Below are 21,458 nucleotides of genomic sequence, written 5' to 3'. Positions count from 1 at the left end.
GCTCTAATAAGAATCAAAGATTGATGGTAATTTTTTTAGATCAGGCATACTAGTACCCCCTTTATTTTTGGAACATCACAATATTTTAAAACGTATCCTAGACCTCGACGTTCCCCATACTACCTAATAGCGTTGTCGAAATGGGAGAAAAAGGTCTGAGGAACGCAGACAGGAACGATCTGGAATATATAAAGAAGTTTTGGCAAAATGTCCATTTTATCACATAAATACAACCAAACCAGGACAAGGGTCTGAATTTATAATTCATTAAATTTTGAAGAGTTTGTTCAAGGACAGGGATATAATTTAAACTATACAGATCATCCATGTTGCCTGGAATTTGTGTACTGAGGTACTTAGATGTGTCTTTCTGCCACTTAAAGGGAAAGTTAAAAATTAGCTGTTGTCTTATGTTATTGCTTCTGATTTAGAGTAGTTGACTTTAAAATCGCTTACTTGGCCAAATTCTTCAAATTCCTTTAGTATAGAAGGGAATTAGATAATTGGGTTTGAAAATAGAACAATAGGTCATCTGCGTATAGAGCTAGTTTACAGTGATGTGAGCCTATAGTAACTCCACTAATATCTGGATTTTTTTGTAATGCTACCGAGAAATGTTCCATCACCAATGTGTATAGGAGAGGCGATAAGGGACACTCTTGCTTTGTCTCATTTTTAACAGAAAATGTGTCATAGAAGGCCGTTTACCCTATCGCTTTAGGGTCAGTGTAAAAGGATAGAATTTTAGATAATAAAAAAGAGCCTAACCCAATTTTTCGTAAGGTGCTCTTCAAGAAAGTCCAGTGCATTCTGTCAAACCCTTTTTCAGCGTCCACAGAAACAAGGCACATTGGGATCCCGTTTTTTTTGCACGTGAAACTAACAATGTTTTATTTGTATTATCACGCACTTCTCTACCCTTAACGAAGCCAACCTGAACGTTGCTAACAATTGAGGGTAAGTAGTGGGAGAGCCATGATACAATTATATTAGAGAATATGGTGACATCTACACTAATTAATGAAATTGGATGAACATTAGGGCAGGCATTTAGTTCTTTTCCAGGCTTTGGTAAAACTGTTATGTGAGCATCAAGTGATTGGGGGGCAAAGTGGAGTCTTCTGAGATATTATTGAACACTAATGGTAACAACAGAGGTGCAAACATGTTATAAAATCTATTATTGAATCCATCTGGCCCAGGGCTCTTCCCGATAGGACAGGCCATTAAATCATTCCCTACCTGTTGTTTAGTGAAAGCTTTGTCTAGTACCTCCTGCTCAGGGGTCTGTAAGGAAGGAACGGCAGTGTCCATAATATATTTGTCAATTTTTGTTTCAAGAAAATTAGGTGGCATGTCGTGGTATTTTCCATGAATATTATGAAGTGAGCTATAACAGCAATGAAATGCGTCAGCTATGTCAGTGGGGTTATGAATTTATAGCAGTCGTGCTCCTTTTGTTTTGGATACATACAGCTCTGGCAAAAATTAAGAGACCACTGCAAAATTTTCAGTTTCTCTGATTTTTCTCTTTATAGGTATATTATAGAGTAAAATATACATCGTTGTTTTAGTCTATAAACTACTGACATGTCTCCGAAATTGAAAGCGAAAAATTTTGTATTTATTTGCAGCAAATGATAGAGCGTCAAAATACTAAAAAAGAAACAGTGCTTTCAGACCTCAAATTACTCATGTTTTAAATGTGAAATCAATATTTGGTGGACTAACCATGATTTTTAATCACAGCTTTCATTCCTCTTGCTATGCTGTCCACCAGTCTTTCCATGCTTTCCAATAGAAAACTGTTCAGTGGTCTCTTAATTTTTGCCAGAGCTGTATGTCCTTTGCATCCGTGGATGTAACTTCCTTGTCAATGAGAGACCACATTTATCTGTGAATTCATACGAGTACCTTCACATGCGATCTTGATATTTTGTATACGTTTGATCTATTAAAGACCTTCGTTCCTTTCTTTTTTTTCAATCAGATCATTTTTATTTAACAAAAGAAAGACCAGCATTTTGTGTTTGTCATACAAACTTTGTGACAAAAATAAAAAGAAAGAAAAACCAGTAAAGAATACAACAACTGGTTTACAATGATATAAAACCCAATATTACTCTATAGTACAAGGTTTTGGAATAGTAATTTTACATTTGCACATAAATATCTGAATACTTCCTGACGGCTTTTTTTTCCCTATTGGGACATCAAAAGAAAAAGAATATCTCTAAGAAGGGACAATTGTGTGGACTGAGACAATTATTATTTGCTGACACCTTAGGTATAAGGATATAAATTCCTGGTTTACTGCAGGGATATGTACAAATGGTCCAGTATAGCATTTCTGAAGCAATACCTGGGGTAATTAACCATTGTTCCTATATGTGTATGGATTTCTTGAGAGCGTTCCTTTAATATAAGATCCACTTTCCAAGCATAGAGTGTTATTTATCCTGGGTTTTAGTTCTGTTGTCGTTGGGGGAGAATTGTCTATCCAATGTAGTGCCAACAACTTTCTGGCTTGGAATAATATTCCTGAGCTATCTACTGCCATATGGGAGTCTGGATCTACGTCCTCTCCCAGGAGTCCTAGGATACAGATTTTAGGTTCCAACTGAAGTTGTATCCCAAATACAGATAGTACAAGAGCGATCACCACGTTCCATTAGTCGCCAATATTTACACATTCCCACGTCATATGCATCAGGTGGGCGTCCTTTTGACCACATCTAGGACATGTGTCATCCATTTGTATTTCAATTTTAAATAAAATACTTGGGGATCTATATACCCTATGAATGAGAAGAATTCGGGACAATCTTTGTGACTCTGACAATGAAAGTTTCAGTGTCAAATCCAGTATCTCCCCCATTGCTCCTCAGATAAGGGACCCTCATCCCCCTCCCATTTTGTCTTAACTATCAAATCAATATTTATCCAAATGTAGGGCCAGAAACTGCCTATAAATAAGGGATATTAGACCTTTTGTATCCAACGATGTAGTAATGGTATCTATTGGGTGATGTCAATCAGTATGGCGTTTATTTTAGTTGTGTACTATATGCAAGATGTATTTGCAGATATTGATAAAACACCCTATGCGGAAGGTTAAAATCTGCCTTTATTTGTTCAAACATCTTGAATAATCCATCCCTCAAGAGTTATGACACCAAACATATACCCACTATCCTTCCACTCACTAACATTTTTTAGTTTCTGTAGCTCTGGTAAGTTATAGTTGTGCCATAAAGGAGTATAATTTGTGTACTTTCCAATTCCCAGAATATTTTTACCCCTATCCCACGCCTTATATATTAACTTTAGTGTACGACATTTTAAGTAATTTTCTTGAGGAGGCCCCATATCTAGTACCGAGAATGGAAGCTTCCACTTGGTTCCTTCCATAAGTAGGTGCCCTGAAATTACACAATATTTGCAAGTACCCCATCCATGAAACTACTTAGCTCCCTTCTAGCGTTAAGCAGGTCTATATATACCTGGAAGGAAGCAGATCATTTATGTTGTTTGTCAAGTAGATCAATCTGCTCAAGCAAATGGGAGACTTTAGCTGTTCTCTCCTTTTTTTAGCATTTATCCATGTTTTATTATTATCCCTCTGAGGACGCATGTGAGTGCTTCCCATTTAAATGGTAAGGCAGTTTCATCATGCTCATATATTTGAAAGAGTCTATAGTTTCAAGAAGGTCTGAGACACAGAGTGAGTCTTTCAGCAGATTATCATTTAGGTTCCAACATCTGAAGCCTTGGTGGAGTCTGGTATAGTCAGATTACAATATACAGGAGCATGATCTGACCATACAGCAGTTCCTACCTGACAGGTAGGTTGCCATGTAGGCAAGTGACGGCTAATTAAGAAAAGGACTATATGGCTATGCATATTGTGTAAAGGAGAATAATAGGTATCCTTTACGTCTGGATGTAGTATTCTCCATATATCGACTGGTTGAGACCGGAGCACGTTTAGCAAAGCTTTTGTTTGTTTTTTAGATTGGTGACACCAGCCCAGGGACGCATCTAAAGAAGGATCCAAGACAAAATTAAAGTCACCTCCAATGATGATAAGGTCCTCCGCAAAATATTTTAGTTTGTTTAAGTAATGACGGCATGTCTTAATTTGGTCACAATTAGGGAGATAGAAGTTTTCCAAAGTCAAAATTTTGGAGTAGACGGAGATCTTAAGAAACACATACCTCCTCTTCGCGTCAGACAGTGTTTCTACAATAGTATGCAGCAGTGATCTGTGGCGGCCTATACTCAGCACCCTAGACTTCAAAACATTAATCATCTTGGCATCCCAGAAAAATGCTATCTATTAGTAATCTGAGGTACAGTATATGATCGCCTCTAAAGTGTGACTCCTGAAGAAAGAGAAAATGTACGTGCTGTTTATGCCTACGATAAAACACTTGAGCTCCTTTCTCAGGAACATTAAGTCCTCTGACATTCAATGAACAAGTTTTGAGTTGTGCCAAATTATATGAAAAAAAGGAGGAATGGAAGAGAGAAAGATTAAAAGAAAAGAGGAAGTATAGACGGTAGATAGTAACGTCTACCTCTCAGTGTCTAAGAAGTATAGATTATGAATATATCAAAACAGTAGGAAATTGCGAAACAAGCAGATCCCAATGCAAGTCCCTAACTGGGGGTTGTCTTTACAGGCGCAAGTCAAACTTTCAGTTCTAGGATTCCTATTAGGGGGAACCATGGAATATAAAGCAAGTAATGTAATACAGCCTGATATTACAGTAGTATCATGTGAACTCAACTTATATGGTGGTCTAAGATCTTATATGAACTTAGACATTCTATATAGTGGAAGAGTGGCACCTAACGCTCTATTTAGATATATCTAATTATATGCTTAAAGAAATAAGTAAGCATCTGCAAACTGTCTCTCATCAGGGAAGGCAAGATTCATTTCAGGAGCTCATATGATTGGCAGGTTCCTTTCCCATCTGGCTGCATCACCATCAAGTTCCTGATCCATTGAACGCCTTCTGTGACGTGCTGGAACTCTCTGTGGCAATGGTGGAGCAGGTGGCCAGTCAGATATATGGAATGTCCAGGGCATCACAAATAGGTCTCATGTTGCTTGGATCTTTGAAAATATACAGCTGGAATGGGTACCCCCAGGAGTACATCAGGCCATTTTCCCGGATGGCATTAAGTAGTGGTTGCAATACCCTTCTTTTAGCAAGTGTCATTCAGGATAGATATGTGAGCAACTATATGCGTTTTCCATTGAAATCACCAGGACCCAACTCCTCTGCTTTCCTCACAATGGCCTCTTTTACATTGAAAAAAATATGCGACAGATAATGTCCCTCGGACACTCAGGATCTGGGCCATGATTGCCTATTGTACGGTGCGCCTTTTAAATCTCCACCTCCTTATCAATAGGATCACCAAGGATATTAGTGAATAATGATCGCAGTGTTGGCATAATCACTTGTGCATTGATGCTTTTAGGTATACCCCTTATCCAGATATCATTGCCATTTTCTTGATCATCATCTCATATTAAACAGATGGTTTATTTACTGGCTGTGAAGATCCAGTGTTAGTTTCTGAGCATTATGATGGCCTCTAACTTGAACGTCGTCATCCTCTAATCTCTGTACCTTGTCAGTAAGCTGTGACAGGATAGAAGTGAGGGGACGTATTTCAGTATTGTATGTGGTCTCCAGCCTCTGAATATATTGCTCCATATCTTCTTTAGTAGGGATAGACGCAATCTGATATACAAATAAGTTATGTTGTTCCCCATATCAGAATAACCTGTGGCTGGGAGGTAAATGTCCCTGTGAAGCAAGCACTGCTCAGTATGTGGACTTTGGTGAGAGTACAGGGAGATTTGTGGAGCTGTTTTCTTGTGAGGCCTACATTAAGAAAGAAGTTAGTGCAGGACTTACAGGCTGGAGCTGTCTGGCATCATGAGGGTTAAGACTGCTTCTTTTACCACGTTGAAGTGAGGCAGTAATGGCTCCAGAGCAGGAAGATAAGACCTTCCATAAGAAACGCTGCATACCAGACATGCTGACGGAGGTGGAGGACCTCAGATTAACCTCTGATTTCTTATTTCTTTCCCATATCGAAAGTCATGTTTGAGGCTGTAAATTGCTTATAATTCACCCAGTAGCACGGTATGAAGAGAGTGCTTTCAGTGTGTGTGTTCTCTTGGTGCTATGTCCAGGCCATGTCCTTCCTGTTGATGTACAATACGTCTGAAGGTGGCGTTGATTGGCAGCAGGATTGTGTGATGTAACAATCTTGTGTGATGTAACATCCTTACGGAAACACGAGTTGTGACACCAATGGAACGGCACCAGAACAGGAAGTGCGTATGAGTGTTTTTATTTTAACAAGGCCAAACATGAGGAATGAGAAGGAGTTGTCCTAGTAGTGGACAACCCCTTTATGAAGATACAATTTTCGGTTAAAAATGAAAAAGGCTTCTCCCCTGTGTGACTTCTCTGAAGTTTGTTAAGAGTTTATTTCCGTGTAAAACATTTCCCACATTAAGAACATGAAAATGGATTCTCGTCTGTGTGAGTACTTTGGTGACTAAGAAGTGATGATTTCTTCACAAAACATTTCCCACATTCTGAACAGGAAAAAGGCTTCTCCCCTGTGTGATTTCTCTGGTGTATAACCAAATCTGATTTCCGGCTAAAACATTTCCCACATTCTGAACAGCAAAAAGGCTTTTACCCTGTGTGAGTTCTCTGGTGCTCAACCAAAACTGATTTCTCGATAAAACATTTCCCACATTCTGAACAGGAAAAAGGTTTCTCCCCTGTGTGAGTTCTCTGGTGCTTAAGAAAACCTGATTTCCAGCCAAAACATTTTCCACATTCTGAACAGAAAAAAGGCTTCTCCCCTGTGTGAGTTCTCTGGTGCTCAACCAAATCTATTTTCCGGCTTAAACATTTTCCACATTCTGAACAGGAAAAAGGCATCTCCCCTGTGTGAATTCTCTGGTGCTTAACCAAATCTGATTTCCGGCTAAAACATTTTCCACACTCTGAACAGGAAAAAGGCTTCTCCCCTGTGTGAGTTCTCTGATGTCTGATACAACATGATTTCGCTGTAAAACATTTCCCACATTCTGAACATGAAAAAGGCTTCTCCCCTGTGTGAGATCTCTGATGTTTGATAAAACTTGATTTCAATCTAAAACATTTCCCACATTCTGAACAGGAAAAAGGCTTCTCCCCTGTGTGAGTTCTCTGGTGATTAACCAAATCTGATTTCCGGCTAAAACATTTTCCACATTCTGAACAGGAAAAAGGCTTCTCCCCTGTGTGAGTACTGTTATGCTCAACCAAATTTGATTTCCGGCTAAAACATTTTCCACATTCTGAACAGAAAAAAGGCTTCTCCCCTGTGTGAGTACTGTTATGCTCAACCAAATATGATTTCCGGCTAAAACATTTTCCACATTCTGAACAGGAAAAAGGCTTCTCCCCTGTGTGAGTACTGTTATGCTCAACCAAATATGATTTCCGGCTAAAACATTTTCCACATTCTGAACAGGAAAAAGGCTTCTCCCCTGTGTGAGTTCTTTGGTGCTTAACAAAATTTGATTTATCGTTAAAACACTTCCCACATTCTGAACATGAATAAGGCTTCTCCCCTGTGTGAGTTCTCTGATATTTGATTAAACTTGATTTCTCTGTAAAACAATTTCCACTTTCTGAACAAGAAAATGGCTTCTCTCCTGTGTGACTTCGCTGGTGATTAAAAAGATCTGATTTCTGGTTAAACAATTTCCCACACTTGAAACAAAAAAATCTATTCTCTGCTGTGTGAATGCTTTGATGTTTAAGAAAAGACTTTTCGAGGGAAAAACTATTTCCATATTCTGAAAGTGAAAATGGCTTCTTTGCTTTAGGAGCAATTTGTTTTTTAATGCTTATTTTGTGACTTTGATTTTCCTTGGTAATCAGCAATGAATCAGAAGACAGGACCTGTTTCAAAGGATCAGATGACAGATCTTTGCTGTGAAGGGATGATGGTATATCTGGAGTAATGGCATTCACTTCAATTGTATCTTGTTTGATCTCAAGATCATCTGATTTAAAAATTGAAGATGTCAGCTGTCCCTCTGATCTCCTGGTACAGTCATCTGCCAAGAATAAAACCAATTATTATTTATGAATAACATATCCTTAAAATTTATATTGTTGAATATTTCTACTTAAACTCTCTGCAAAAATGTACTTTATATAAAAGTATCATTATTTACCAAGAAAACATATCACAGAAAAAAAATCTGCCTTACCAACACCAAATCAGATAACAAATGCATTAGCATTTTAGTGTTGGTTGGGTGTACTGGGGTGTCTGTCCATGTGGGGTGCACTTATATAGTGCTGGGCAGCCTTCCTGATGTAATAGTATGGGCATCATCACTATTCTAAGCCAGACACTGTGCATCACACCTACCTGTGTGACTGGTGTCCTATGCAAGCTTCATCTGTGTGCATCTTTAATACTAGGCAACCACCCCCTCCATGAATTGGTATGATTGTGAGTGGTTGCTCCATCAGTATTTTGCACCTGCGCTGCCCCCACCTTTATCATGGGGGTCTGCGGCATCCTGCTAGTGCATTTGTTATATGATTTGGTGTTAGTAAGGCTGTATCTTTTTCTGTGATTTTTTTTACATTTTGCCTTATGTTAGCCGTCATTATTCACCAAGACAATAACAGTTCACAGTCTAATAGAAAACCTCATAGGATGGAGCAGTAGAGCGTGGTGTTCAATTGTTTGTTAATTCTGTCTCCCAAATATGGAATAAAAAGCCACCAAACAATGTTATATAGGCAAAAATAATATCAATAAAAACTTCTACTCATCTCACAAAAAAACAAGTCCCCACTCAGGTCCATCATCTGTCAGTGGAAAAACAGAGGTTTCCACATTATTAGATTCTCAAAGGCTTTTGAAAAGCAACATGGTTTCCATAAACCAATCCAGCAATATCCGCTCTCCCAAAGTCAGATCCCCCCCTCACTTCTGAGCCTTGCAGTGCGCCCAAACCACATAGCCTCCATGTATTTGGCATTACTATAGTGAGAACAACCCACTTAATTTATGGTGTGTGTCTCCTGGAGCACAATCTGGGCACTATGGGTTGGGTAATGAAATTATATATTTGTAATTTTCCATCATCCACCGCGTGCTAATTTCCGGAAAGTGCCTGTGGAGTCAAAATAGTCACTACTCCTATAGATTAATTCACTGAGGGTTATAATTTCCAAAATGGAGTCACTTTATGGGGATTTCTACTGCTCTGGTTTTCTGCAATTTGGTCACATTAGGGCTTCTGCAAATGGTGGGTCCCATCTCCTCTGGGATCTGCTCCTGCGACGTCTGCTTCTGTCACCAGGTGCCGCCTTATTCATCCTGCAGGTGGCGCTGGTGATGGAGGAGACGTCAGAACCAGAAGCTCTGGACGGCGCAGGCTCTGTCCAGCCACTAAGATTAGGGTGCCTGGTACCTGTAGTACTATCCAGTCTGGCAGTATGGGTGTGTGCTGTCCAGCTGGAGTAATCTGCTCCCTACTTCAGCCATTTGGAAAGCACCGCACCCTCCTAAAGCTGAAAGCATATTGCCGGAAGCTGCCAGATACAGCCTTGTTCTCCTCTGGTTCAGTCCTCTGTGCTCAGCTCCCTGCTTGTGTATTTGTTTCCTGTTGTGACCTCGGCCCGTTTTCTGACTACTTTTGTGTGATTTTGTATTTTCTCTGACCTCCATGTTCTGACCCGGCTATCTGACTATTCTTCTTGCCATCTCACACCACAGAACATTAGGTAACACTGTGGCCCAAGCCTAGGGATCTCTGTGTAAGTCCAGATCCATGTAGAGGGGTTAAAGGGTGATGAGCAAGGCAAACCCTGGGATCTGGAAAATGGAGTAGATAGTGCCAAGCCTGTTTGTGGTAGCCATATGTTGAGCTGCCAGGTGACAGTGTCCCCAATACATTGTGTCTGCAAACTATCCCAGCAAAATCTGCATTCAAATAGCTAAATGTCGCTCCTTCCCTTCTTAACCTGCCATGTGCCCACACAGTAGTGTACAACCGTATATCGGGTATTGTCGGATTCAAGAGAAGTTGGAATATAATTTGTAAGGTCCATTTGTTTCCTATTATCCTTTGTGAAGAATCTCAAAGTTATCACCATATAAAGTGACACGCGTCAGATTTGAAAAATGGGCCCAGATAGGAACACAAAACTGGCTGCAGGAAGAGGTTAAATCAGAGTATTTTGGGCACTAACTACTATAGTCAAAACTATGAGTATAGACAATAACATCTACTGAAATGATCAATCTCAACAGTCTCCATCAGTAAGTAGTGAGTAACTAGTGGTGAAACCTCTCTGTGGTAATTGGAGTATGGTGCTCGGTGGCTCTTGGCTTGGCATGAGCGAACATTTCAATGTTCGGTTCTGAAAAGTTAGCAGAACAAATTGATATTCGCAGAATTTATTAGTCGAATATTCGTCAAACATTTCCGAATCCCATAGGAGTCAATGGGGGGACCAAAAAAATGCATAGGGAACGCCTAGAAACGGGACCAAAAGCTGCCAAAACACATCAAATTAGGGAAGTGCCATCAATTGACCCAGAGTACAAGTACTGTAATTATTATTACTGTGGCAGCGAAATTTATTCAGTTGCGCTTTACATGTCAAAAGGGGTCACTGACTGGTACAACAGGAGAGAGGACCATGCCTGCGAGGGCGCACAGTCACGGACATGGTTTGTGGATCCACTGTGCCAGGGACCCCGGAGAGCCTGGAGGGGCGTGACTAAGCGAGCACCGGACTGTTCACTAGAGCCTCTGATGGTGAGGTTAGACTTGGCTCCCGGTGAACGCCAGGTGCCACTCCAGGACAGACCAACGGACGCTCAGCAGCTGGACCCAGTAGAACAGACTAGATGGCGGTGCAGGCAGAGTCCGCATCAAAGTGCAGCAGGCAGAGTCTGTAGCGGGAGTGCAGCAGGCAGAGTCTGTAGCGGGAGTGCAGCAGGCAGAGTCTGTAGCGGGAGTGCAGCAGGCAGAGTCTGTAGCGGGAGAGCAGCAGGCAGAGTCTGTAGCGGGAGTGCAGCAGGCAGAGTCTGTAGCGGGAGTGCAGCAGGCAGAGTCTGTATCGGGAGTGCAGCAGGCAGAGTCTGTATCGGGAGTGCAGCAGCAGGCAGAGTCTGTATCGGGAGTGCAGCAGGCAGAGTCTGTATCGGGAGTGCTGCAGGCAGAGTCTGTATCGGGAGTGCTGCAGGCAGAGTCTGTATCGGGAGTGCTGCAGGCAGAGTCTGTATCGGGAGTGCTGCAGGCAGAGTCTGTATCGGGAGTGCAGCAGGCAGAGTCTGTATCGGGAGTGCAGCAGGCAGAGTCTGTATCGGGAGTGCAGCAGGCAGAGTCTGTATCGGGAGTGCAGCAGGCAGAGTCTGTATCGGGAGTGCAGCAGGCAGAGTCTGTATCGGGAGTGCAGCAGGCAGAGTCTGTATCGGGAGTGCAGCAGGCAGAGTCTGTATCGGGAGTGCAGCAGGCAGAGTCTGTATCGGGAGTGCAGCAGGCAGAGTCTGTATCGGGAGTGCTGCAGGCAGAGTCTGTATCGGGAGTGCTGCAGGCAGAGTCTGTATCGGGAGTGCAGCAGGCAGAGTCTGTAGCGGGAGTGCAGCAGGCAGAGTCTGTATCAGGAGAGCAGCAGGCAGAGTCTGTATCAGGAGTGCAGCAGGCAGAGTCTGTATCAGGAGTGCAGCAGGCAGAGTCTGTATCAGGAGTGCAGCAAGGACTGGTACACAACCTTACACAACTTAGACTGCAGAACAGGAAGGTTCCACTACAGCCAACCCAATAGATGGAGACCCAATTAGGATTCCCCACATTTAAAAAAATTAGTGGCAGACGTCAGCAAAGTGGCATCAATTTCACTACAGTAGAAATAGTGTAAATAAGACCCACACCTCTTCCAGTACAGCCAACCCAGAAGATGGGGACCTAAGCAGGAGTGTTCACATTGCCTTAAATGAGGGCCTAACACCACCGAAGTGGCACCAATGTCATCAGACTACAAGTAGTTTAACGCAGACCCATACCTGTCCCACTACAGCCAACGCAAGAGATGCAGATTCAATCGGAAGTGTTTACATTTAAAAAAAATAGGGCCTAAGATCACCCTTTCCGTGGCCAACAGATTGGAGAATGTGGAGTTCAACCTCTTAGCTTTGTCGTGTGTGGGATGAAACAGTCTTTTACGTGACTACAACAGCGGGATTGAGGGCTGGCTGCAGTACTGAGAAAGGGCAGAGTATGGTGAAACGGACAAACCGATAGACCGTGAGTGAGGTGCATGTGGATATGTTACGGTGGATTAAGAAACGTGTGGTGTGCTCAGAGAAACAAACACAGCAGGCATGTCCGCTTCACTTACAGCTGACAGGCTGTCACTCAGCCTAACTGCAGTGGGTATACAGCTTGTTCTGTCGGACACCTGCGTGACAACTTGGCACGGTAACAGAGGAGGAGGAAGAAGCAGCAGAGGTGTTTGATGGGGCGGCTGATGGTTGCTTTTTGAAAATCAATTTTGAGTTTATTATGTTTGCGTACCCGTTTGGGGAGAACAATATCTGCACCAAATGCTCAATTTCACTACATTCACTCCATAACTATAGAAATGCATGGAGACCAAAACCTCTTCCACTACAGTCAACCCAATGAATGGAGAACCATTCAGGATTCCCCATATTTCCAAAAATTAGCGGCCCACATCTCATCCAGTACAAACAACCCAAGAGATGGAGACTTAACCAGGAGTGTTCACATTGCCCTAAATGAGGGCCTAACACCACCGAAGTGGCATCAATTTCACTAGAGTATAAGTATTGCAAAGGAGGCCAAAACTAGTTCCTCTACAGCCAACCCAATAGATGGAGACCCAATCATGATTCTCCATATTTCAAAAAAAATTTGTGGCAGACACTAGCAACGTCTAATCAATTTCACTACAGTAGAAATAGTGTAAATAAAACCCACACCTCTTCCAGTACAGCCAACCCAGGAGATGGAGACATAACCAGGAGTGTTCACATTGCCCTAAATGAGGGCCTAACATCACCGAAGTGGCATCAATGTCATCACGAGCTTGTGCAAAAAATGTGTGAAAGGACTCCCAGAAATTGCTTCTGCCACTTACTCTGCTGCTGTTGCTAATGTTTTGGCGTTGACGAGCTGACGTGCCGGAGGTTGAAAGACTACAGCTGCGACGCACACTGTGTGCCTCACTGTTATCTTGGGGAAAACCTCTATTAAAGGTTGCTTAAAAGCTTGTTTCGATACTCCAACATAAGCGGGTCCCTTTTCAGGGCGGGAAGCATCTGGCAAAATTGACTCAGATCCACGTTATAACAGAGTGGCAACCCAGTAGTCAGCATTATTTCGAATCCTAGCTATACAGGGATCATGTTGCAGATAGTGCATCAAGAAGGCACTTATATGTCGGGCTCTTCCAGGAGGTCCAAAGCCAGGCTGTATTGTGGGCTGCGTAACACTGATGCTTGTTTCCTAAGTCCCCTCCAGCCAACCACGTTCAAACAAGAGGGGATGATTATCCTCTTCATCCTCTGACAGTTGCTCGCCCATCACCTCTTCCTCCTCCATTAGTTCTTCGGCTCTTGCACCTTCACTAACAGTTTGCCTGGTATCACCAAACCCCCTCGATCGATGTAATCCAGCGTCACTTGGCATAAGCCTGTGTGACGACAGTCTGGAAATTTGAGACATTGGTATCCCTTCCGCATCCTCCTCTTGTTATGGGGCCAGCACCTCCTGCTGCAGGTTATTCAAAGTTTGCTCCATCATGTATATGTCCGGAATAGTGATGTTGATGATGGCATCGTCAGTGCTAACCAGTTTAGTAGCCATTTCAAAACCGTGCAGAATGTGCAGAGGTCCCTAATCTGTTCCCACTTCACAAACGTGATATGCTCCAAGTCCGTACTGTGTTGCCCCAAGCTATACGTCATGACATACTGCGCCAGAGCTCGTTGCTGCTGGCACAGTTGCTGCAACATGTGCAGAGTGGAATTCCACCGCGTCGGCCATCGAAGATCAACCTGTTAACTGGCACGGACAAAGACCTCTGTATCGATGCAAGTCGATGACATGAGGGGTGCGAACGTCGGAAGTGAGCACACAGCTTCCGTACTTTGTGAAGCAGCTCATCCAGGCCAGGATAGTGGCGGAGAAATCGCTGTACCACCAGGTTGAGGACGTGAGCCGATCTTGCCTAGGCCTAGGGCCAATAACAGGTTCGCACCGTTATCGCACACGGCCTTCCCTGGTTCTAGGTTCAGCGGAGACAGCCATTGCTCAAACTGAGCCTGGAGAGCTGCCCACAACTCTTCACCTGTATGATTGAGATCTCCAAAGCATATTAATTTGAAGGCTGCCTGATTATGGAGAGCCCTGACTGCGCAGTACGGAGGTGGTGTGTATTCGCTCCGCACCTTGGAACGCGGTGTCTTGTTAAGGCAGAGGTTGAGTGCGCAGGTGGAGGCCCTAGAGGAGGTGGAGGATGCAAAAGCAGTGGAGGAAGTGGGAAATACAGAGGTTTCTCCTGCAAGCCTTGGGGATTCCAAGATTTGTGGAGCAGCTCCTTCCCCGCCTGCCCCCACAGCCACCAGAGTCACCCAGTGCCTAGTCAGCGAGATGTAAAGCCCTTGGCCTTGCTTACTCATCCAGGTGTCTGAGGTGAAATGCACCCTGGCACACATAGATTTAGACAAGGAACGGGTGATGTTGTCTGCGACATGCTGGTATAGCGCAGGCACAGCTTTCTTAGAGAAGTAATGGCGACTGGGCAACTGGTACTGGGGGACTGCGACGGCCATCATTTTTCGGAAACAGTCTGTATCTACCAGGCGGAAAGGCAGCATTTACGTGGTCAACAGATTGGAGATGGTGGTGTTCAACCTCTTAGCTTTGTCATGCGTAGAATGAAACAATCTTTTACGTGACCACAACTGCGGGACCGAGGGCTGGCTAAGGTGCTGAGAGAGCGGAGTATGGTGAACCAGAAAAACTGGTGGAGTGTGAGTGAGGTGCAGATGTTACGGTGGATTTAGAAACATGCGGTGTGTTCGTTGAAACGAACACAGCAGGTGTGTCCGCTTCCATTACAGCTGAAGGGCTGTCACTCAGCCTGACTGAAGCGGGTAAAGAACCAGAGTTTCTGCGATGGGAGACCTGCGTGACAATACTTGGCACGGTAACAGAGAAGGAGCAAGAAGCAGCGGATGCGTTTGCTGGGGCAGATGATGGTTGTTGAGGTGCGCTGTTCCGCATTTCAACGCAGTAAGATTCGCAGGGTAAAGAATGTTGTTTGAGCATGTGAACGTTCATGCATGTAGTAGTCAAATTTACTGAGTTTTTTATCGCAAAGTTTGCAAAAAACGTGAGTTGGCTCATCCTTTTGCAGTGACCAAAAAGGCCCATACTAGGCAACCCTTGCTGCCACTGCGAGCTGCAGACCCATGACAGCTGCTGGCCACAGCCACGGTTGTGGCTAAGGATGCAGTGCTCCTCGTGCTTGCATCACTCCATGTCTGCGCCGTAGGGCGAAATATAACCTCCTCGTCATCCTACTCCACCTCCTCAGATGAGCTACTCGGCTGCGTGACTATGGGTTCACACCAAGTAGGATCTTCAACCTCGTCATCATCCAATGTGTTATCCCATTCCTCGCCCTCAGAGTGACCCCTCTCGTCTTGTTGCCCTGACAGCACAGTACAGTCCGCATGAGCCTCAGGTATCCAAGTCTCATCGGGATCACCTCCCTCCCCTGCGGTTAACGTCTGGTGACGAGGGTCAGGAATCTGCTCGGACCCTACTTCATCCTGCCCCGAATTCAAGCTAAAAAAATTTTGGGCATCGCTGCAGATGCTTTCCTCCTCTTTACTCTGTGACTGTTTGGAGTACACTTCTTATGTCCATGGTGTAGAATGGGTGAAGAGTTCTACAGACTCGCCCATCTGTCGTTTGCTACAGTCAGTTGGGCAGTTGTGACGTGGTGCTTTCACTAACATTACCACATACCCCACGTACACCTTTAATACCAAGCCTATTCTCCCTTCCACCACGCCCTCTCTTTTTCCCACTCATGTTGATCAGATTCAATGGTAGAAGCACGCAATTAACTAAAGAAAAATACGTTTTTTCCTGTGCAATAACACAGCACCCACCTGAATTTCAGCGACACTAAATGACAAGGTAAGATATGGCCTGCCGTATAAGGTTACTAACAGACAAAAGAAATTTGTTAGTGTGCATAAGGCCGATAAAACCTACAAGATATTCTCCAAACAATTTCAAACTGAGATGTCCCCTACTGTATTACTTTAGGAACAGAAGAATTATTTTTTTGAATGTGGATGAGGCCAGTATGACATAGAATATATGCTCCAAAATATTTAAAACTCAGATCTAGCCAGCTGTATCACTTTACTCAGAGCAAAAAATATTTTTGGGTTACACTGCATAAGCTCTGCGTCCAGCTGACTTTGAAAGCCACTGACGTAGTAGCTGACTTATAGCACTGTATGACTTTTGGCACGGAAAAAATATTTTTTTGACTGGGCGCAGCAAGAGGAAAAATTTATTTTTTTACTCAGATACTATTTTAGTGGAGTTGAACTTGAGTTGGTTTCAGACACTAAAAAAAAACTTTAGTGCACACAGCTTTCAATATCACAATAGCAACAGAAAAAAACAGATTTTGTGCTCTGCAATAAGAAGAATCGCAGACTCTGCAGAGCACAATTTCAACCCCACTAAATGAAAAGGTGCACTGCGCTTGCTTGATCACATTAGCAATTGCAAAAAAAGATTCAAGGTATACTGAGCTATGGAGCTCTATACCAGCGGTGCACAGCACTATTGTATGGCATGGGCCCTTTGTTTCTGTCAGAATCTCAGTACTTGCACAAGAACACCAAAAATGTGCTGCACCAGCGGTTGCAGAGGTACACAGGCCAGGAATTATCTACACTATCTGACTACGATACAAGCGCCCATCTATCTAGCTAATACCTCTCATTACACAGGAGAACACGGAGCTGCGTCTGTCTCCAGCAGTGACATGGATATAATGGCGCTGAGGGAACATGGCCGCTTTTTATATTGAGAGGACATGTGATTTCTGCAGCCAATTGCAGAAGCCCTTATGTCTGGACAGTGTAGATGCTTCCTGCGCTATGATTGGCTGGCCGCGCTTTCCTCAGTTAAAGTTACCGCCCACAGGAAAAAACAAAAAACAGTGCGCTGCTGATCTGACCTGTTCTAAGCTCTCCACAGCCCCCACACTCACCTGGCACATGTCATCGCCCATCATACACTTGCACTATGCTAACAAAGCGCCGTGGTAGCCCTGTATTCGCGGTCCAGCGCAAATTCATCTAACTTTTTTGATTTTAAGAAAATTTGCTCACCTTTGCGATCTTGAATCTGAATGTGCCATATTCATGCCGAATTTGAAACTTTCGAACATTCGCCGAACAAATTCACTCAACACTACTCTTGGCAATCTGAACTATCATAAGGGACAATATTTTCTGTCAGATGAGTTTCAAGAAAAAATATTACACATTCAAAGACAACTTTTTATAATAGTGCAGAGATGAGGTGTCTTAAATTTAGCTGAGAGATATATATCGTGGCACAGGTGTAATGTTTGTTTTTTTGTTTAGTTTATCACAATCTGGTTTGAATTTAGTTGGTTTTAAAAGAAATTTAAAACTCAGGATAAAGGGAAACTCTGCTGTTATTGTACAGAAATTCACACTTGGCCCTCAACATTTAATGCTGTAGATCATAAAGGTGAAGTTTGGCCAGAAAGACTGGACCTGGTCTTGTAGGGACCATATGAGCACATTCAGCAGCAGAGAAGGGAGAGAAGGTAGATTCATCCAATAAGATATCAGGGTTCTAGGAAGCCAACAGCATCATTACCCTCCGCTTTCTCTTACAGGACCATCATAATATTTTTCTTCAAGTGATTTTCTGGCTTTGTGGTTTACAGATCTGGGCAGGTAACGTCTCCTAATCACAGGGAATATGTGGAAAATCCAGGTTGTAACTTCTATGGAAAAGGGTTTCAATGCCCAAAATCATTTGAACAGTTTTGGGTGGAAGAGAATGTTGTGGTCTAGAGGCAAAATGGTGATCACACGATTGTGATACGGCCGGACTACACCAGCGATAAAGCAGCCACAGCCGGTGACTGAGAAGAATCTCTGACTTCTCTGCATTTAGTGGTCACTACTCACCTGGGTAGTCATATGTAGGAATCTCCTCTTTACACCGCTCATCACCCCTTACATATGCCTCTATAGTATTAATATGGGTCAGATCTTCACCCTGAAACAAATATTGTAAAAGTCACAGACAGATGGAGAAGTCCCATCTATGATCAGCTCTAATCCTGCCATCTCCACCGTTCTCATTACACTAGTATAAAACATATAATACTGGTGGATAAAACAAGACTGAGCACAAGACCTTCACAGCCGTCTACACATCATAGGGGAGATCTCATGACACCTTCTCTCCATCTACCTGATGATCCTGAGGAACATTGGGATCTTCTTGTTTACAGTCCTGTGGAAGAAGAGGATGGGGACATCTCTCTGGTGTGGTCCTCTTACTGGATAGATCTGGAAGAAACACATATAGGGACTGAATTCATTCTTTACATACAGATAATTATAGGCAGTGTGTATTTAGTCCTGTCTATTACCTGGTGATGTGAGGGGCTGGGGAACCTCCATCATGACGTCCTTGTACAGATCTTTGTGTCCTTCTAAATACTCCCACTCCTCCATGGAGAAATAGACAGCAACATCCTGACACCTTATAGGAACCTGACACATACAATGATACAGTCATCCCCCCGATCCCTTCATAGCGTTACTGTATAATGTCCCAGCATTCCCAGCAGTGTCACCTCTCCAGTCAGCAGCTCAATCATTTTGTAGGTGAGTTCTAGGATCTTCTGGTCATTGATGTCCTCATGTATCAGGGGGTGAGATGGAGGCCCTGTGATTGAGCTCAGGAGTCTTTCCCATCCCTCAGACACATGGTCCTGACAGCGCTCACTAGAGGTCTTCTTCACTACTGTGTAATCCTGGTTATGGAGAGACACATTAATAAATCTCCCTCCAGACATTTCCAAAGTCCTCACCTCTCCAGTTCTGTTCATCTTTTATTCCCATAGATAAGAATGGTGTAATGTGACGTCATCAGAATCTCTCACCTCTCCAGTAAGCCGGAAGAGGATCTCTAGGGTGAGGTGTAATATCCTCTCTGCCATCTTGTCTCTATCCATATCCGTCTTTGATGGGTCCATAAGGAAAATTCTCTTAAATAGAAGATCTTCACTGAGAGGATCTGATATTGTGTAATAATACAATTACTGGAGATAATAAGGGGAAACATATGAGATATATTATTTTACAGTATTTAGTTTTCTGCTTTACATCTAGTAATAAAACCTATATATTTTAGGCCACAGACAACAAGCAGTTTCTTCCTCGGAGTCTGTAGCTGAACACGTTTCTCAAAGACTCATCTTCCATAAAGCTAATTCTCGTCTCATTTACGGACACTGGAATCGGCATTAGCAATACTGCAGGGGATATTCATTACACGTGACATGAGAAATAACTACTTCATGAGGAGAACGAAGACATCTTCATCTTCTACTAAGGCTCTACAAACATATTTGGCCAGAGTTCTTCACTGACTACATCTCCACCGGTCGTCTATATGAATGTTTCCCGTCTTCCCCGGACTGTAATCTTCTATCACGTTAGTTCTCATGTCTGATTCACACACAGAAGTTTGAGGCTTTGATACATGGTAAGGTTTTTAATATTAAACAGAGTAGGACTATCCCGAATGGGTTCATCTTGCCATGGTGGGATAGCTTTCATGCTATTTTTGATCAAAAACAGTGTTACTAAGAACCCTATTTTATTTAAATGCACTTTTGCTTTTTATTTATTTATTTACAGCAGGGTTTATGATAATTTTTCTTCTTATAGTTTTTTTTCTGATCTATGGCCATAGTAAACATGCGTCTATGTGCTGCATGGATACCAACTTAAACCAAGCTCAAATTCTGTGTTTTTTCACGGGCACCATAGTGGCCCTGTGGGCTGCTGCTATGGATGATACACTCCTAACTATCCAACTATCATAATGATAAAAATCTCATAGGTCCTGTATTTATTAGTATCTGCACGAAGAATGGAGCTAAGTGAGTATTTATTAAAGGGAATCCACTCCACCGACTACCCCACGGCCAGCAAGCATCAGAATCTTCACTGAATAAAAAGCCATTTCACAGCAAACAGACCTCTAATATGAGGCATACAGGTATGTATAGATTCACATTTCTATCACCTGTATGCCAATATTAGAGGTCAGATAAGTCCCAGAGGGTGACAGATTCCCTTTCATCAGCCGTGGGGTGATCATAAAACCAGATATGTATCATGGTATTCTAAGGTGGTTAATGGTTGCATAGTCAATGGGAGGCATGTGTCACAGAGATGGCTGGTCTCTGTGATGTAACCCGGAGTGTTTCTCTAGGGCACATAAGCAATAAGAGGATCGGTTGGTGCACCTGGGAGCCGGGTTACGGGTAGCTAAGAGAGAAAGGGTGGGTCCAGCTACCCACATACCTCACCTCTTTGTGTGGTTAACAGCCTATTAAATGGAGCCTGTTGTTTGGCACATGGTCTGTGTGTTTGGAGGGAGAAGGCCTCCTGTGTATGTATGTCTTCAGACCAAGACAGGACACTGGACGCTACCCCAGCTTGTGTGCCACACAAGCCTGGCTGAGCAGAGACCTGCTAAGGACATTTACTTTGTTTGCCTGATATAAAGGCTATTTTCTTTTCTGTTTGGCTTCTGGGTTTATGAAGCAATAAACCCACATGAACTTTTAAAGGAACATGCCTCCTGTTTTCCTCCTGTCATACCCAAGTGAGTAAAACCTCCACAATTAGTGTTAGACTTGCGGGCAGCGTTCCCAGCAGAGACGTGTGAGTGCTACAGGATGGACTGCATGCCCTGGGTGAAGTCTGTCGCAAGCCAGCAAGCATCGCCAGACAAAATGGAGGACCTGCTGAAACACCTGGTCCGGTTGCAGCAGCATCAACAGGAGACCAACAGGCTGCAGTTACAGCAGATCCAGCAGCACTAGCAGGAACAACATCAGCAGATGCAGCTTTTGGCAACCGCTATCCAGGACAGGACGAGCACTCCAACCCCAGGTCCGGCTGATGACTCCCATGTCCGGAAGGCGGTATGACGGGCTTTGCAGAAAATGACCCCGGGGGATGACGTGGAGACCTTCCTG

At 43.3% G+C, this 21,458-nt stretch overlaps 1 protein-coding gene across 1 annotated transcript; it reads right to left on the bottom strand.

Annotated features, from left to right (window-relative positions):
• Nucleotides 1–1,935: 1,935 nt before the first annotated feature.
• Nucleotides 1,936–20,020, bottom strand: LOC141194362 (uncharacterized). Its single transcript, XM_073662273.1, has 6 exons — nucleotides 19,347–20,020; nucleotides 19,038–19,217; nucleotides 18,831–18,954; nucleotides 18,650–18,747; nucleotides 18,361–18,451; nucleotides 1,936–8,155 (listed from the first exon to the last, which is right to left on the bottom strand). The coding sequence occupies exons 1-6, from the start codon at nucleotides 19,437–19,439 to the stop codon at nucleotides 6,735–6,737; spliced, it is 2,007 nt and encodes a 668-aa protein (XP_073518374.1). The 5' UTR covers nucleotides 19,440–20,020; the 3' UTR covers nucleotides 1,936–6,734.
• Nucleotides 20,021–21,458: the final 1,438 nt, after the last annotated feature.

This window comes from Phyllobates terribilis, unplaced genomic scaffold (assembly GCF_046119375.1).
Source record: "Phyllobates terribilis strain yellow unplaced genomic scaffold, ASM4611937v1 Scaffold_69__1_contigs__length_7402412, whole genome shotgun sequence".
Classification (NCBI taxonomy): domain Eukaryota; kingdom Metazoa; phylum Chordata; class Amphibia; order Anura; family Dendrobatidae; genus Phyllobates; species Phyllobates terribilis.
This window is presented reverse-complemented; position numbering and strand designations above follow the sequence as displayed.